This window comes from Esox lucius, chromosome 24, assembly GCF_011004845.1.
Source record: "Esox lucius isolate fEsoLuc1 chromosome 24, fEsoLuc1.pri, whole genome shotgun sequence".
Classification (NCBI taxonomy): domain Eukaryota; kingdom Metazoa; phylum Chordata; class Actinopteri; order Esociformes; family Esocidae; genus Esox; species Esox lucius.
In genome coordinates, this window is record NC_047592.1 from 15744239 (window position 1) to 15759082 (window position 14844).

General features: G+C 46.5%; 2 protein-coding genes across 2 annotated transcripts; both read left to right on the forward strand.

The window, feature by feature from the left end:
* Nucleotides 1-991: 991 nt before the first annotated feature.
* On the forward strand, nucleotides 992-9497 carry wrap53 (WD repeat containing, antisense to TP53). Its single transcript, XM_010903453.5, has 11 exons — nucleotides 992-1312; nucleotides 1544-2018; nucleotides 2840-3002; nucleotides 3217-3312; nucleotides 3468-3576; nucleotides 4001-4089; nucleotides 5771-5994; nucleotides 6804-7021; nucleotides 7207-7310; nucleotides 7690-7833; nucleotides 8271-9497. The coding sequence occupies exons 2-11, from the start codon at nucleotides 1745-1747 to the stop codon at nucleotides 8512-8514; spliced, it is 1665 nt and encodes a 554-aa protein (XP_010901755.2). The 5' UTR covers nucleotides 992-1312; nucleotides 1544-1744; the 3' UTR covers nucleotides 8515-9497.
* A 107-nt stretch (nucleotides 9498-9604) lies between these two features.
* On the forward strand, nucleotides 9605-14552 carry si:dkey-111f13.5 (inner centromere protein B). The gene is made up of 6 exons (XM_010903452.4): nucleotides 9605-10545; nucleotides 11658-11848; nucleotides 12888-13133; nucleotides 13218-13345; nucleotides 13635-13704; nucleotides 14126-14552. Exons 1-6 carry the CDS (start codon nucleotides 10464-10466, stop codon nucleotides 14291-14293), a joined length of 885 nt encoding a protein of 294 aa, XP_010901754.2. The 5' UTR covers nucleotides 9605-10463; the 3' UTR covers nucleotides 14294-14552.
* The last annotated feature ends 292 nt before the right edge of the window (nucleotides 14553-14844 follow it).

Consider the following 14844-nt stretch of genomic DNA (forward strand, 5'->3'; position numbering starts at 1 on the left):
AACTCTTAAGATTAGTAATGATGTTTACACCAAATTCCAATTTTACCTAACTTAAAAATAGTCAGATAATGGTTGCCTCCTTTTAGTTGCCAGGGGTGAAAATGAGTCATTCTTAACATTTTTGGTGTTTTGGATTCACTACAGCTGGAGAACAATTAAATACAAAATAGGTTGTAGGCTCTACTGGGTGTTTTATTTTTATTTTTTTACTATTTATCATCTATCATCATTTTCCCAGATAGTGTATAGAATTTTAGGCATTCTATTATCTCAAACAGCCTGAAAAATAGTGCATTTAGCTGACGTAATTGGGAAAAAGAATCTCCACCGGGGAAGCATGCCCCCGGACCACCCTAGGTTTGGGCTAAGCTCCGAATGTTTATATCAGTTGGCTGCGCCCCTGTCCGTAGCTAGCTAACTTTATGCTCGGTAAAAATATGGGTAAATAAAGGCTGTGCAACATCGTATACACTTATGTAATGACAATCTAAAACTTCACCGCAGTCTTCGTCTCAGAGTCTACCGCATGCTTTCTGGCAGACTCTAACTGAGATTAACTAAATTAATTTTGATTTCATGTTGCAACACAATAAAATGTGGAAAAGTAGGTGGCTGAATTTTTCTGAGAACAACTGTAATAAACACGGTGCTAAATCTGCTATTCAAAACTACTTGTCCCACTGTATTTAGTGTAATTTATGTTTCTTTAATGTAAAACATTATTATTTTTTTTACATAAAAAATCTGTGATTTGAATCGAAGCGTGCAGTCCATGAAGGACCTCAAGGATCTGGAAATATTTTGAATAGAGGAATGCTCTGATCCCTATAAAATGTTCTCAAGTCTCATAAATAGTTGAAAACAACTGAATCAATAAACGTTTTGAGCATTGTAATAATAGCTAAAAAAATAAATACAGTTGCTATTTCTGTCTTCCTTTGAGAAACTGCGTGCTGTCCGTTTCGGTCAAATGTTTTTTGTTGTGAATTCGTAGTATGACGACCTTTCAACACGTTTTTTCTACTCGCTGTTCAACTTCGAGTTCACAGATGTTATGAAAGCGCACCAGTTTTCAGATCTACGTTGTGAACGCGCCTCCACCAGAGAATGTGTCATGGCGGCCTCCTGTGTTTACAAATTTGTAGCATGACTTCGTAACTGCTGCTATCCAAGTCCAGCGTGCGGTTCTAGAAAATCTCGAATGTCATTCGAAGACACGATTTGAACAAGGGCAGTTTTGTCTTTCACTTTGCAGAAGAGCAAGAGGCTTTTAATAGCCAGAAAAAGTGAGGCGGGAAGCTGAAGTGAACAGGTAGCTACATTAGCTAGCTAGCTGTTCATCTGTAGCCAATGATTTGTAGTTTAGCCAGCCTTAGATGGGGAACTAGCCGTCATTTCAGGAGTCCTACATTAAATACGTATCATTATAATTATACTGCTAGGCGTATTGTTCTCGTTTGTGCTGGGTTGTTCAATCAGATCTTTTTTTTAATTAAAATTGTATGTGTGCTTCACATTCATTCTCCCCGTCCCATTTCTCCAGTGTCTTGTGGGTGCTGTAATGTTCCCATCCTGCCTCAGACGAAAAAATCCACCCTGCAGGAAGAAGCACTATCCTAGTAGCACCTACCACACCAACGTCTGACACTGGCAGATCACCAGGGAGACAGATACGACACAGCACCGAGACACCAAGGGAAAATAAGATTTAAGAGGTACAGAGGGATAGGTAAACCTAAGAGAGATGTCTGGTTCCGTAGAGAGTGGTGAAACTGGGTGCGTGGCAGGCGTTGGTCAGGATGCCGAGATGGATGGTGAACCTCCTCAATCAACCCCACTTCTACCCTCGGACGACGGCCAGAAGTTGAGGGAGACTCTGGAGGAAGAGGCCCCTCCAGCAGCGAAGCAGCCCAGGCTTAGTGAAGAGGGTTTGAGTCTTACCCTAGACCTCCCAGAGACACCCAGAGAAAAAGCAGGAGAGGGGCAGGAGAACCTGGCTGAACTGATCCAAGATGGAGGTACAGTATTTACTGGTGACAAATTGTTTTACCACTAAGTGTCTTTTGAACACTTCACTAGTGTACCATCGATTTCAGTAAATGTTTGATTTGCAAACTTTGTAAAAACCTTTTTGAAAAAAACAGAATATCTCTGTAAATATGTCAAACAGAAACCAAGTCATCCTAATTCACTAAGTACAATTGCACTTCGGCAATATAATTCAGCCTATAATATATTGGGATGAGTGCTGAGTATAACCTATACATGGATAGCAGGTTGATGTACACATTTACAGTTCCAGGATGTGAATCCATTTAGTCACAGGAAGACAAACAGGGTTTTCAGAGCGCTATAGTCCAGCTATCTATTTACCAGTTTGGAGGTGTCTTGATTTGGGAGCACAGTCTTATTGGTCTGTCCTGGACACATGGTTGGTTTCTTAGGACCACAGCATAGGGAAAGAATCTGCTCGGGCAGCACTTCATGGTGTTTTAAGCCTTACTGCCTTTCTGCCTGAGGAGAGTCTGACTGTGGTGACTGTGGTGGGAGGGGTCCGCAGTAATCTTGTCTTCTTGACCCTTTCTTGACCTAGAGTCGCGTAGAACCCGGTTGAAGGCCCGTGATAGTCGATGCCCCGTTCTGTCCAGCAGACGGCGTGTTGCGGTTTATGGGCAGTGATCAATGCTGATTCAAATAATGACTTTGTGCGCTTCGTGGTTGCTTGTGAATAATAAATGCAAGAGCAGAAGAGTGTGGACATCTAGGGGTTGCTACTATGGTCTATATTTGGACCGTATTGTATGTAGTAAAACTCATGATGTCTGTCTGTCTGTTACAGAGGCCTCTCAGCCAGGTGAGCTGAAGGAGAGCGAGGAAACTGCGGAGTGCCTTTCGAGCGGAGGTCCGTGTGAGGGTCAAGCCATGCGTGACAGCGAAGAGGAGAAAGTGGAAGAAGTACAGGAGAGCGACGAATCCGCTCAAACCCCCAGTGAAGGACAAAAGTGCATTAAGCTTTTTACGATTCAAATTTTTTTTCTCCATAAGAGTATTATGTGAAGAACGCAGACATTTGAAGAGATTTAAGAGACATTCCGGCAGTTAATTTCAGTTAATTGGTTTTCCGAATTGTGTGAATAATGTTGGCGTTGTTGTGTTTTACTATATCCGTCTGTTACTTACGTCAAATGGCCTACTGTTATTCCCTTTCACCTTCAGCCTGGACCTTGATTTCAGCCAGAACCCCCAGATGCTCACTGGCTCCTGGGCTGAGTATTCCACCATCCCTGAGAACTACCTTAAGGGCTGCAAATGGTGACTGCATCTTAAAATAACTGCTCCATTTTGTCTGCTGCGTTGTTCTCTAGCAGTACCTGCATCTGCTTCTCACTCTTTTCTTTGACTCGTAGGTTTCAGTGCCTTTGATCAATCGTTATTTTAAAGACAGAGCTTTTTTTGTTTTTGTCCAGGGCTCCGGATGGCTCGTGTGTCCTGACGAACAGTGCGGACAATGTGCTGCGGGTCTACAACCTCCCCGCCGAGATCTACAGCTACCAATGGGACGCGCTGACTGAAATGGTGAGACCCAGCGGCCCAACTACTTCACTACACTAGGACATTATCCGTATTCTATGGGGACAATACCCATGTCCATTTCCATGTGCGTTGCGTCAAAGTTTTCCCCCGACATGTGGCGTTCGTTTTGGTTGCTGAACTACTAGGTGTCCTTACACCAGTTACAGTTGTTCAGCTACGTCAATCATTGGCTTGTGACTAGTGGCGCAGCAATAATCAACGGCCCTCCTTATGTCTCCCTCCTTATGTCTCCCTCCTTATGTCTCCCTCCTTATGTCTCCCTCCTTATGTCTCCCTCCTTATGTCTGCCTCCTTATGTCTCCCTCCTTATGTCTCCCTCCTTATGTCTCCCTCCTTATGTCTGCCTCCTTATGTCTGCCCCCTTATGTCTGCCTCCTTATGTCTGCCCCCTTATGTCTGCCTCCAGAATCCAGTGCTCAAGATGGCAGAGGGAGACACTGTTTATGACTACTGTTGGTACCCCAAGATGACCTCCCTGGACCCAGACTCCTGCTTGTGAGTTGAGCAGCTGTCCTCTGTTTCTGCTAGCGCCGCTCACACCAGAGATGCTGTTTAGCAAGGGCCTAAATCCAAATCCTCATTGTACTAGAGCCACGGTCATATCAGAGCTGTGCTAACATAGGCACTTTACCAAGGTTCATATCACTGACACTTCTTGCAAGCAAAAAGCAGCGGGTGCCCCAGAATCAGTGCTAGTACTTGGTTTCCGTGGCCTAGTTGTTTTGGTTGTCTGTGTAGGGTCTGGGAAAGACTCATTATTTCTTCCTTTGAGACGGGTTGGCCTTTGCCTGTCAATTCCTGGTCAGTGGCGTTTATTTGAGTCCTGCAGGGTTTTGGAGGATGAATCACCCCCCCCCACAGAACTTGCTGCCGTTAACGGGCTCCAGATGCTTTTAAAGGGCCTCATGATTTCCAGACTTTAGACTTTGGGGTTTTTGTCTTTCTTTTGCCTCCTGTGTGTTTTGTGAGTGCAGTGCTTTTTGCAGTGTTTTTGTTTCTTTCGAGCCACGCGAAAGCCGTTTGATTACGACGACACGGGCTATGCTGTGGCAAGCTGAGATCAGTGGCGCCAGCTGTTACAGTCGTGAGTGGCCGTTGTTATGGGCCACTCTGGTAGAGGCTGCTAACGAACCCCCCCACCCCCCCGCGCTTCTCACCGCCTCCAATGTTTCTTCTGATCAGCGCCCAGTGTGGGCCTCGGTCCACCCCAAGAAGCCAGGGAAACAACATCCCATGACGCCTGTGTGGAAGGGGGGGGGGCTTTTAACCATAAACTACATGGAGCAAGAAACATGTCTTCACAGCAATACAGCGCAAAAAAGAGTATTGAAGAACGAGCAGGGTCATTCGGGGGGCTGATCGTCTGAGTGTGAATAATGGGAGGTCATTATCTAACACGAGGTGTGTGTGCGTGTGCGTGTGTGTGTGGATACAAGCTATCCGGAGTGTTTGAACAGGTGCTGGTTGATAGTGGTGGAGTTGAGTCCGTCAGATGAACAGAGCGTTGGTTCACAGCCTTGATGTTTGTAATACATCAGTGTGTCATGACACTCTTGTTGTGTGGGTGTCTGGGGGATTTCCTAACATCTGATTGGTGGGATGAGTAATAACCTGACATCTGTGTTTTTACAAGCATGTGTTGAGGGCCTGAAGATTCAGCAGGAGTTTTTGGTTCTTTTCTTGAAGCGCTTCTGTCTGTCGAATCGCTCTCCTCCCCCCTCTCCCCCTCCCTCTGTCTCTCCCTTCCCTCTATCTCTCTCCTTTCTCTTTGCCTCTCTCCCTCGCTCTTTCTGTCCTTCTGGCAGAAGCCATGTGCTAAACCCTCTGTTTTCTCCTTTGTATTGTTTTCTGGGCAGGCGTCCAGGCTAGCTGTAGTGCTCCATTGTAATGGGGAGTTTCCCAACGTTCAGAACAGAATCACTGGGTTGGAGCAGCACTGAGACACCCAAGCTCATTTCCTCTTGGCTAATTAAGCTTCAGTATAGGGAAGTGTTGGACACCAAAGCAACAGCAAACTGTTTCTGGAGAGACAGAAGGCTGAAATGACGTGAATACTGAAATGTGAATACTGAAATGTGAATACTGAAATGCACTCATGAACGGAAAGGGCCCGTCTTCCAACCCTTCCCTCCTCACCTCTCTGTCACCCTTTCCTGTGTGTCTCTCACTCCTCCAGTATAGCCAGCAGTAGCCGTGACAACCCTGTCCATATTTGGGACGCGTTCTACGGGGACCTGCGCGCCAGCTTCAGACCCTACAACCACCTGGACGAGCTGACGGCGGCTCACTCCCTCTGCTTCTCGCCGGATGGGTCGCAGCTGTACTGCGGCTTCGACAAGTGCGTTAGGGTGTTTTACACGGACCGGCCCGGTCGAGACTGCGAGGAGAGGCCCACCGCTGGTCAGTGGAGCCCAGGGGGACCTATTAAAGCCCCTGTTAAAGATGAATCAGCGTTTCTATAGTCTGTGAACATGGCATACATACATACATCACTTTGTACTCAGGCAGTGTGCGTTATTTATTTTATTTTAACAAAGAATCTCAGACTATGCAAAATTGTTCTCTGGAAGTTGTAAGCCATTAGTTATACCTGCAGTGCAAACAGAAATGGCCCATAACCCACTTAGTCACACCCAGTGGGATTTGGACTCGTAACCCCCGTTTGAAACATTGTGTGCTTGAGCTGGAGACTTTGCTGTTGATACCAACTGTTAGTGGATGTGATTAAAGGCTGAGCCGGAGCTGAGCTCAGGAGGGGGCTGGGCGTCAATACAAAACACGTCTGAAGTGCTTTGAGCTGAAAACTGTGAACATTTATCCATGGAGAGTGGAGACACTCATGACAACTAAAAAAAAAAACCCTGAGGACATAGTGTCTTTAATTTAATAGCAACCTCTTTGTCTAAAAAAAAAATAACAAACAAACAGAATACTTCACTTTTCTTTCAACTGACCTTTCAATCACTAATATGCAAATAAATTCCCCAGAATATTACATCTAGATCCCAGAATATTGAAGGCAATGCTGTTACAGTTATTTCTAGGCATATTTCCTGTTAACACACAAACAAGGCCTTTTTGGAGTGAAAGGCTCAGTAAAATCATAGGGCCAATATGTGTCCCTAATAGATAGCTAAACCTTCACGTGGATATTATCAACGTGGGTCTAATCTGTTTTCGAGGCTGACTGCACCCCCTGTCCTCTGCAGTGAAGAAGCTTGGCCCGGGTCAGACTGGCATCATCTCCTGCATGGCGTTCAGCCCATGCCAGTCTGTCTACGCCTGCGGCTCCTACTCCCGCACAGCGGGGCTCTACTCCTGCCAGGACGGCTCCCTCCTGGCCCTTCTCCCACCCCGGCACCATGGGGGCGTCACGCACCTGGCCTTCTCACCCGACGGACAGCACCTGTACACTGGGGGCCGCAAGGTGAGGGCAGGCCCGCGCCGCTCGCATGGAAGGAAGTGGCAGGCCTCGAAAGCACAAAATGTAGTGCTAGCCAATTCAAGCACTTCCATTCATTATGAGTGGTAATGATATTGAACCCCCTGAGGTGTTTGAATGGTGACGGGAATGATTAATTTGTGTGTGTGTGTGTGTGTGTGTGTGTGTAGGACCCAGAGATTCTGTGCTGGGATCTGAGGGACCCAGGAAAAGTTCTGTTTTCTTTGAAGAGGACCGTGGCCACCAACCAGCGTATCTACTTTGATCTGGACCCGTAAGCCTCTACCTTAAATATCCCAATGTTCCTCCTTAGCTTATCCCAACAGCACTAACAGTTGATAGCAAACAACATTCAAATTCAATTGAATGGGTAAGTGGATAGACACTTGACTGGTACAGTAGATCTCAGTTAATCTGCAGCTTTTTAAATACGATTATGGAACTTAAACGATGTACATTGTCAATGTATGTGTAATTTGTTTATTTGTTATAAACCGTTTTTATTTTAAATCTGAAAAAATCTGCTAACATTTTGCCTATTGCCTGCAGTAGTCCAGCAGACCTACAGTAGAACAGAAAGAACACCAGTGATAGGCCAGTTTGTTGTTCTGTCTGTGTATGGGTCTTACTGTCTGTTGTCTGTCTGTGAGTAGATCTGGCCGGTACCTGTTGACTGGCGATACGGAGGGCTTGGTGTCAGTGTGGGACACCCTCACAGCTCCCCCTGATGGTAACGAGGAGCTACTTCAGCCTCACCTCCAGTTCCAGGCTCACAGGGACTGTACTAATGGCATCAGGTATACCAATGTTAAACAAGGACCGCTGAAAGAAAAAAACCTGAACAGTTTATGTTGACCTGATTTCTTGTCATAGATATATTAAGGTCATCGGTAAATTTTTGTGTTAAGGTCATTGATAGTGTTTTGTCATAATAAGGTTGTAGATATGGTATATTTTTATATGAAGGTCAAAGGTACATTATACATCTCCGGGTAAAATTACGAGACCACTGCACCTTTTTCTTTCCTTTCCAAAAAAGCCTAAAAGGAAGGTTTTGAGTGAGGAACAGAAGGGTTAAAATTAAGAGACCACTGCAAATTGAACGCTTCTGTTCCTCACTCAAAAAGGTTGCAGTGGTCCCTTCATTTTTTCCGGAGCTGTATTTTGTTATTGGCAGACACCGTATCTTTTCAGACTCGTAACCTGGCGCGTTACTGCCTTCTCCCCTCTCCAGTGTCCACCCCTTCATGCCGCTGCTGGTAACATCCAGTGGGCAGCGGCAGTTCGTTTCTCCGGGGGACAGCAGTGATGGAGATTCCTCCGACTCTGGCTCCGAGGCTGACGTCGTGATGTTGTCGCCTACCCCGGCGGTCCGGCAGGACAACGCCCTTACAGTGTGGTGGGCCGGACCACTACTCCCAGCCACAGAGGGGTGTGAGGAGGAACCTCCCTTGCCTCCAGCGGTGCTTATTGAGTAACTGTGGAATAGCTGAACTCAAACGCACCCCTTACCAAATGTAACTTCAAACTGCCAATAGGAAAGGGTTTAGTATAATACTGGGAGGAGTTATGCTGTGAAGAATGTGAAAAACAGTGTGATGAGTTGAGTCCCTTGTATTCAGTAAATGACAGCTTTCCCCAAGGCCCCAAGCATAAACTATGGTGAGGGTTACCGTGACATGCTATTACAAATGAATAAAGCCAGGTTACTATAGCTAGCAGGGGTGTTCCCTATCCAAAAATATAAAACCCACTCAGGTTCAGACAAAGAGTTAGAGGACATCCCTTTATGGTTTACATGGGCGTCTCTGTCGCTGTAATTGCCATTTCAAAGTAGCACATCTTTCTGGGGCTGTTTTCTTTGACTGATCCTAAAGAAGGAATCGGGAAGAATCTGGTAATAAAGTTGGAAGTCCCTAGCTACATTAAAAGCCCTCAATGGCAATTTCGCACCAAAACAGACAGGCGGCCTGTAGAAGCCTCTATTCATATCTGTGGGTGTAAATGACAGACCCAGCGCCACAAGTCATAGACATGGTTGTCCCTGGGCATAAGCCACGTTAGACCGGTCGGTAAGTTAATAGAGCACAGGGAAAAGTGCTGTTGAATACATCTATCTTCCTTACAGTCATTTTCTCTGGGACCTGTTGTGTGCCTGTTCTGGTGTTATTATCTGGTTCCAGATCTGGCTCTTCTTACCAGCTCCTAATGGTCGTTGTCAAGCAAGACGGTCTGGGATCGGGCCAAATTCTGTAGTGCTGCCCGCAGTTCAAGTGCCATTGAGAATCATAAGTGGGCTTTGATTGTACATCCTTTTTTTTTATTGTTGTGACCAGCTAGTGTTGCTAAATGCGTGACAGTAAATGTATATTTTTGTAAAGCTGTGATGAATATTAGAGTTTGTGAATGTATTAAAACTGGTGAGCAGTTGGGGTAATTGCTGTAACTGCAAGCAAACGGATGGTGCAGCAGTTTTTTTTCCAAGTGATGTTGTGACAGATGTGCTTTTTCTATTCCTTTCCCGATCCAATCGCACACACCACGTTGATCTGCTCTGAGTTTCGACGTTCTGCCACGTTCCTTCCCCAAATCACTGAGCATGTGGATAATATCTCTAACAGTGTTCGTGTAAGGTGAAATGGAGTGGTTGTGTCCTGGTACAAGTTGTTTTCTTGAGTTAATTACACAATAACTGATGAGATGCTTTTTTGTGGGTAAGTTCTCTATTGCTGGTTTCTGTCTAGTTTGTCTGCAAGTTTTGAAAGAGTCCACTAGAGGGCAAATGAACTGCTGTATGTGGATTTGCAATCCATTATGGGATGGAATATGGTTCTGTTCACTCTAAAACCTGTATGATTATTTGTCATTACATGTCAACATTAAGCTGAAGCTTAATTTATATTGTGAAGCTTGATAGATATGTATTATAATTTTTTTAATCTGGTATTTTGTCTTAAGTTATTTTATTTAAGGTCTTACGGTACAGAGGACCATGGTGCTAGCTTTCTGAAAAGGCTCTTGGTGCTATACCAGGAGGCTTCCAATAAACAAACACACACAAACTGAGTAAAACCATGGGCATATAAGCAGAGCTGAGTGCCGAGTTGGAGAGCTACACTGTTGTGTTGTGAAAAGTTGCTAAGCAACCATCTAAGAATAAGGCTGGAGAGTGAAGTGGGGTGTTCAGCTTAGAGATCTAGGGAGAGGTGAAACAGAAAGGGTGAGCATTAGCGCAAGAAAGAGAGGAGAGGGGGGGAAAAAGAATGTAACCGCAGAATCATCGGTGTGATCTTCACAGCCAAACGGAGAGGAGCCCTTCATCTCACTAGCCAAGAGTCAAACAGCGAATTGGGTGGTCGTAATCCTCCTGCAGCCAAACCCTGCGACCTGCAGTTCCTCCCCTAGTGAGGCCTGTCAGGGGGGGAGCATGTCTGACATGTGGTCTCTGGAGAGGATGCTGAACCGGACCACTCTCTCCACACAGAGGCTGCTCCACACACACATCCTGGGTGAGACTCCACAACGCAACCAGTCACACTTCCTGTGACTGTATGCAACTAGCCAACATACAATGGAATTATATCCTTCCAAACTAGGTGACGTGCTTTCAGTGTTTATTCTTTTTTTTTTTTTTTTTTTATAATCCCCCACTTCTAGACAGCTTCTGGAGAGACAATGCTGACTGTGAGCGACATGTTTTTCTACCTCAAGCGCAAGACACCATTGTTAATATATTCGCTTGAGTGCAGTCAGTTCCTTATTTAAAGTTGCACAAAGGCTTCAGTTTAGTTTCTGATAAATCCTTTCGTGTGTCCCCCCTCTGTGTCTGCCACCTCGTTCTACAGTTTGAAATGTCGGTCCTCTAACTGGGGAATATCAAGCAAGTAGCTGTGTTTAAAGAAGAAAAAATGCATTTTGACGTTTTGAGAGACATTTGAAAACAATTATTCAAATGACTGTCTGCTGTTTGAGCAGTTAATCCCAGGGAGAAGGCACTTAGAGAAACTCGTGTTTGACCTGGGGTAATTCAGCATGGAGAAAGAGGATGACTCATCTCCGAAAGCAGACTTGTAAATGTCTCTGTAAGCTACTGTTGTGTTGCGCTCATATCGCTGCTCCGTTCTTAAAGAATGAACAGGTTTTCAGGGCATGGAAAGAAAATGGGTGGGAAGCGACTGCTACTTTACAGGGGCTTGTGTCTTCAATGTCACGCTTCTAATGCAAGTCGTTTAACAGACGCTGTTATTCAGGGCCACATACGGCAGTGCGTGCGTCAACATAACTTCTTGTGCCGGCCTCGTGCGGGAATCGACCTTGGGACCCTCACTGCTCAGTGAGCCACCCAGGGACCCACACTGGAACTCGTCCAAGTGCGCCTCCATGGCAGGAGCGGGATATTGGTTCCTGGAGGTCTGATGTGAACAGGTTCAGTGTGCTGATCATGGTCTGAAACAAAACCCTGGACACGTCCCCCTGCCCTGCATGTTTTAGATCTCTCCCTGCCCTAACATACCTGATGTGGCTCATGAAGGACTTGATAATAGGGGGGGGGCCCAGGAGCAGGGTTGAGAAACGCTGTTTTATGGGGTATCTGAGTTTTTATCATTGGCTGTTCTAACAGGTGTGGGACAGCAGTTTCTTCCTCCCAAGTCTTCCTCCACAAGCCCCAGCCAAGCCCCAGGGCTGGCCTCTCTCGCCCCCCAGTTGGAGAAGCCTGATGTGGGGGCCACACAGAGAGAGTATCCCTGGATGGAAGAAATTCTGGAAAAGGCTGAGAAGGATAAAGGGAGTGCCCTGAAACAACAGGGGGAGGTAGACGTCACACTAAAAAGACATTCTGGATGAAACTTTTCTGTGATCAGACCAACTTGTTTCCACTGCACATGTTATAGCCTGTAAGCTAATTGCCTATCTACCTATACCGTAAGCTAGGCCTGTAGCTCTTTGCTGCCTGTCTTCGAAGCATTTCCATAGTCTTTAGATTTTAATGACAGACACATTTCCCCTTGTTTACAGTACAGTGACAGTAATTGGCATGTGTGAGTTATATATATCCTGCACTAAGACACACAGTGAGTCCCCACAGTGAGTGCCTCCGATCAGAACTACTCTGATCCCTTCGTTCACTCCAGATGGGTTGGATTTCTGTGTTAAATACCGGCCTTGATCAACGCCCTAATATAGACGGGAGGTATCAGTATAGCCCACGTCATAAAAGTATATTATACTGTACCCACTAGCTGGGGCAGAATCCTACTGCTCCAGATTTGAAATGTACAATATGTTCTCATATACCCATCTCCCTCTCTCTCTGCCCGTCTATACCCATCTCCTTCTCTCTCTGCCCGTCTATACCCATCTCCTTCTCTCTCTGCCCGTCGGTACCCATCTCCCTCTCTCTCTGCCCGTCTATACCCATCTCCCTCTCTCTCTGCCCGTCTATACCCCTCCGTCCCGTCTCCCCTTCTCATTCCCTCTGGCGAGATACGTTTGTGATGAACATGGCCTATTGAAGTGGCTGTTGAGTCTCCTGTATGCAGGTGAGGCCTTGCGGGTGGAATGTATGGCGTGGAGTTTAGCTGGCCTTGCTGGAGTAATGGCTTCTATAATTGCACTCTAGGGAAAGGCAGCGAAGCCCTAAGATTACACTTTCCCTCACCAGCCCTGAGGCAAACTGCCACCAACCACTGAGCACTGCTAATTCTGCCCAGCTTCACACTTTCTCTCCCCTCACCCCTCCCTGTTCCCCCATCCTTTCTTCCTTTCATCCTCTCCTCCGTCTCTCTTTACCTCCCTTTCCGACCTCCGCTGCTTTATGTTTCTCTCTCTCTATCCCTTCTGGCCTCTCCAGCGTCTGCAGGTGCACTTCAAAGAGGCCGTGCTGGCGAGGGAGAGGCTGGAGGCCGAGTGGAGGCAGGGCGAGCGGGTAGCGCAGCAGGCCGTGTTTGCGGAGCGCCTCGTGGGGCTGCGGGAGGAGATGGAGAGAGAGATGAGACTGGCGGTGATTGAGATGTGTGGGAGGATGAGGGCCAAGATGCAGGGAGAGGCGGAAGAGGAGAGACTGAGAGAGGCAGAGGCCGTGGAGGCTAAAATACAGGTGTGTGTGTGTGTGTGTGTATATGTGTTCCTCGCAAATCATACTCCCCTTCCTGCCCCTTTCAGCTATCTGCCTCTATTGCAGGAGGAGAGAGAGAGGAGTGTTAGGGAGACGGAGCTACGAGTCCAACGGCAGTGTGAACAAGAGGCTCAGGAGGACCGAGAGGCTCTCCAGGAAAGACATGCAGTGGAACTTTGCCGAATGCAGACCAGGCAAGAATGTCCGACACACACAACCCAACAGAGGGCCTCAGAGCCTTTTCTTCCCCCTCTATCGCTCTCCCAGTATGACCACTAGCTCTCCATCACCTCGAACGTTGTGTTGCTTATTGTATATGTTTTTATGCTATGAGTGTGTGTGTGTGTGTGTGTGTGCCCTTGCATAAACACACTGTCGTGTTTTGTAACGTTTTCTCCAACTTCTCTCTCTCTCTCTCCTCTTTCCTGGTTTCTCCCTCCCCTGTCTGTTGCGTGTTTTGGCCGTGTCTCTGGGTGGCGTTAGGCAGTGGCAGCTGGAGCAGACTTTGTCCCGGGTCACAGGGGAGAAGATGCGATACGAAACAGAGTTTAAGGTCAGCACTCTTAATGAGGGAGTCATGAATAAATGAACGCCACTAAACTACCACTCACACACACACACATCTACACAGGCCAGTGCGACTCCACTCCCTCTTTTAAATACTGGTACACTCTCACCCATCTCGCTCAATCCATAATAGGCATGGATAATAATAATAAGCCCCGCCCCCCCCCTGCCAGAGAAGGCTTGTCCATCTGCCAACTTGTCCTCTGACTTGTTACCCACACACCATTCTGTCTATTTCCCCTCCATTTCAGTCATATGGCCGCTTCTGTTGTATTCATTGTTTCATACGCTTGCCTCTCCTGAGTTTTTGTCTTAAATGATAACATGACCAATTTTAAGACCCACCATCTGTCTTCCCTCTCTTTCATCTCTCCATGTCTTTCTGTTCATCTCCCTCCCTCCTCCAGAGATTACAGTGTAGCTACAGACAGTTTGTGGATCTGACCGAGTCCTCCCTCCACTCTGACTACCTGTTGAAGCTCCGTCACCTTGGTCGAGAGCCTGGATACACTGATGTGGGCGTTCAAACGGATGATGTCATCAACGAGGGACACCTTCCCGGATCAACTCAGTGATGCATCTTCCTGCTGCTCGAGGCAGGGGTACTGAGACACGTGCCTTTTGGATCAGCTAATTGTTTGCAATCTTGATCTGAACTATTAGCTGTTAAAGTGTAACTCTGATCTTAGATCAGCACACAGGAACATTATCTGTCACCTTGGGCGTTCCAGTGGAGCTCCCAAATGCCTCTGCTCTGTCATCAGGAATGTGTCCATATAGGGAATGAAAATTATGCCACAATGTATTTAGAAATAAATCAGATTTTCAATTGAATATGTTGTCTTGTGAATTTACTTCAATCTGCATTGATTACAAGCATATTTCAGAACTCAGACATAAGCATTAGGTTTTATAAGATAAAATGTTGCTGTTCCGCGGTAATAATGTGGAATTTCTCTGCAGTTCCGTAACTAACCACATGGTGACAGCAAAGGCAAAGTGTTGGTCCCTACTTGACCGTCAGATGGCATTTGGCCCTGTTGGTTCTCTTGGCTGCGTGGTCCCACTATAAACAACAGTGTGTGGTCACCGAGGTGCCTGTCGCCCGCGGTGCTCTGTACATCGT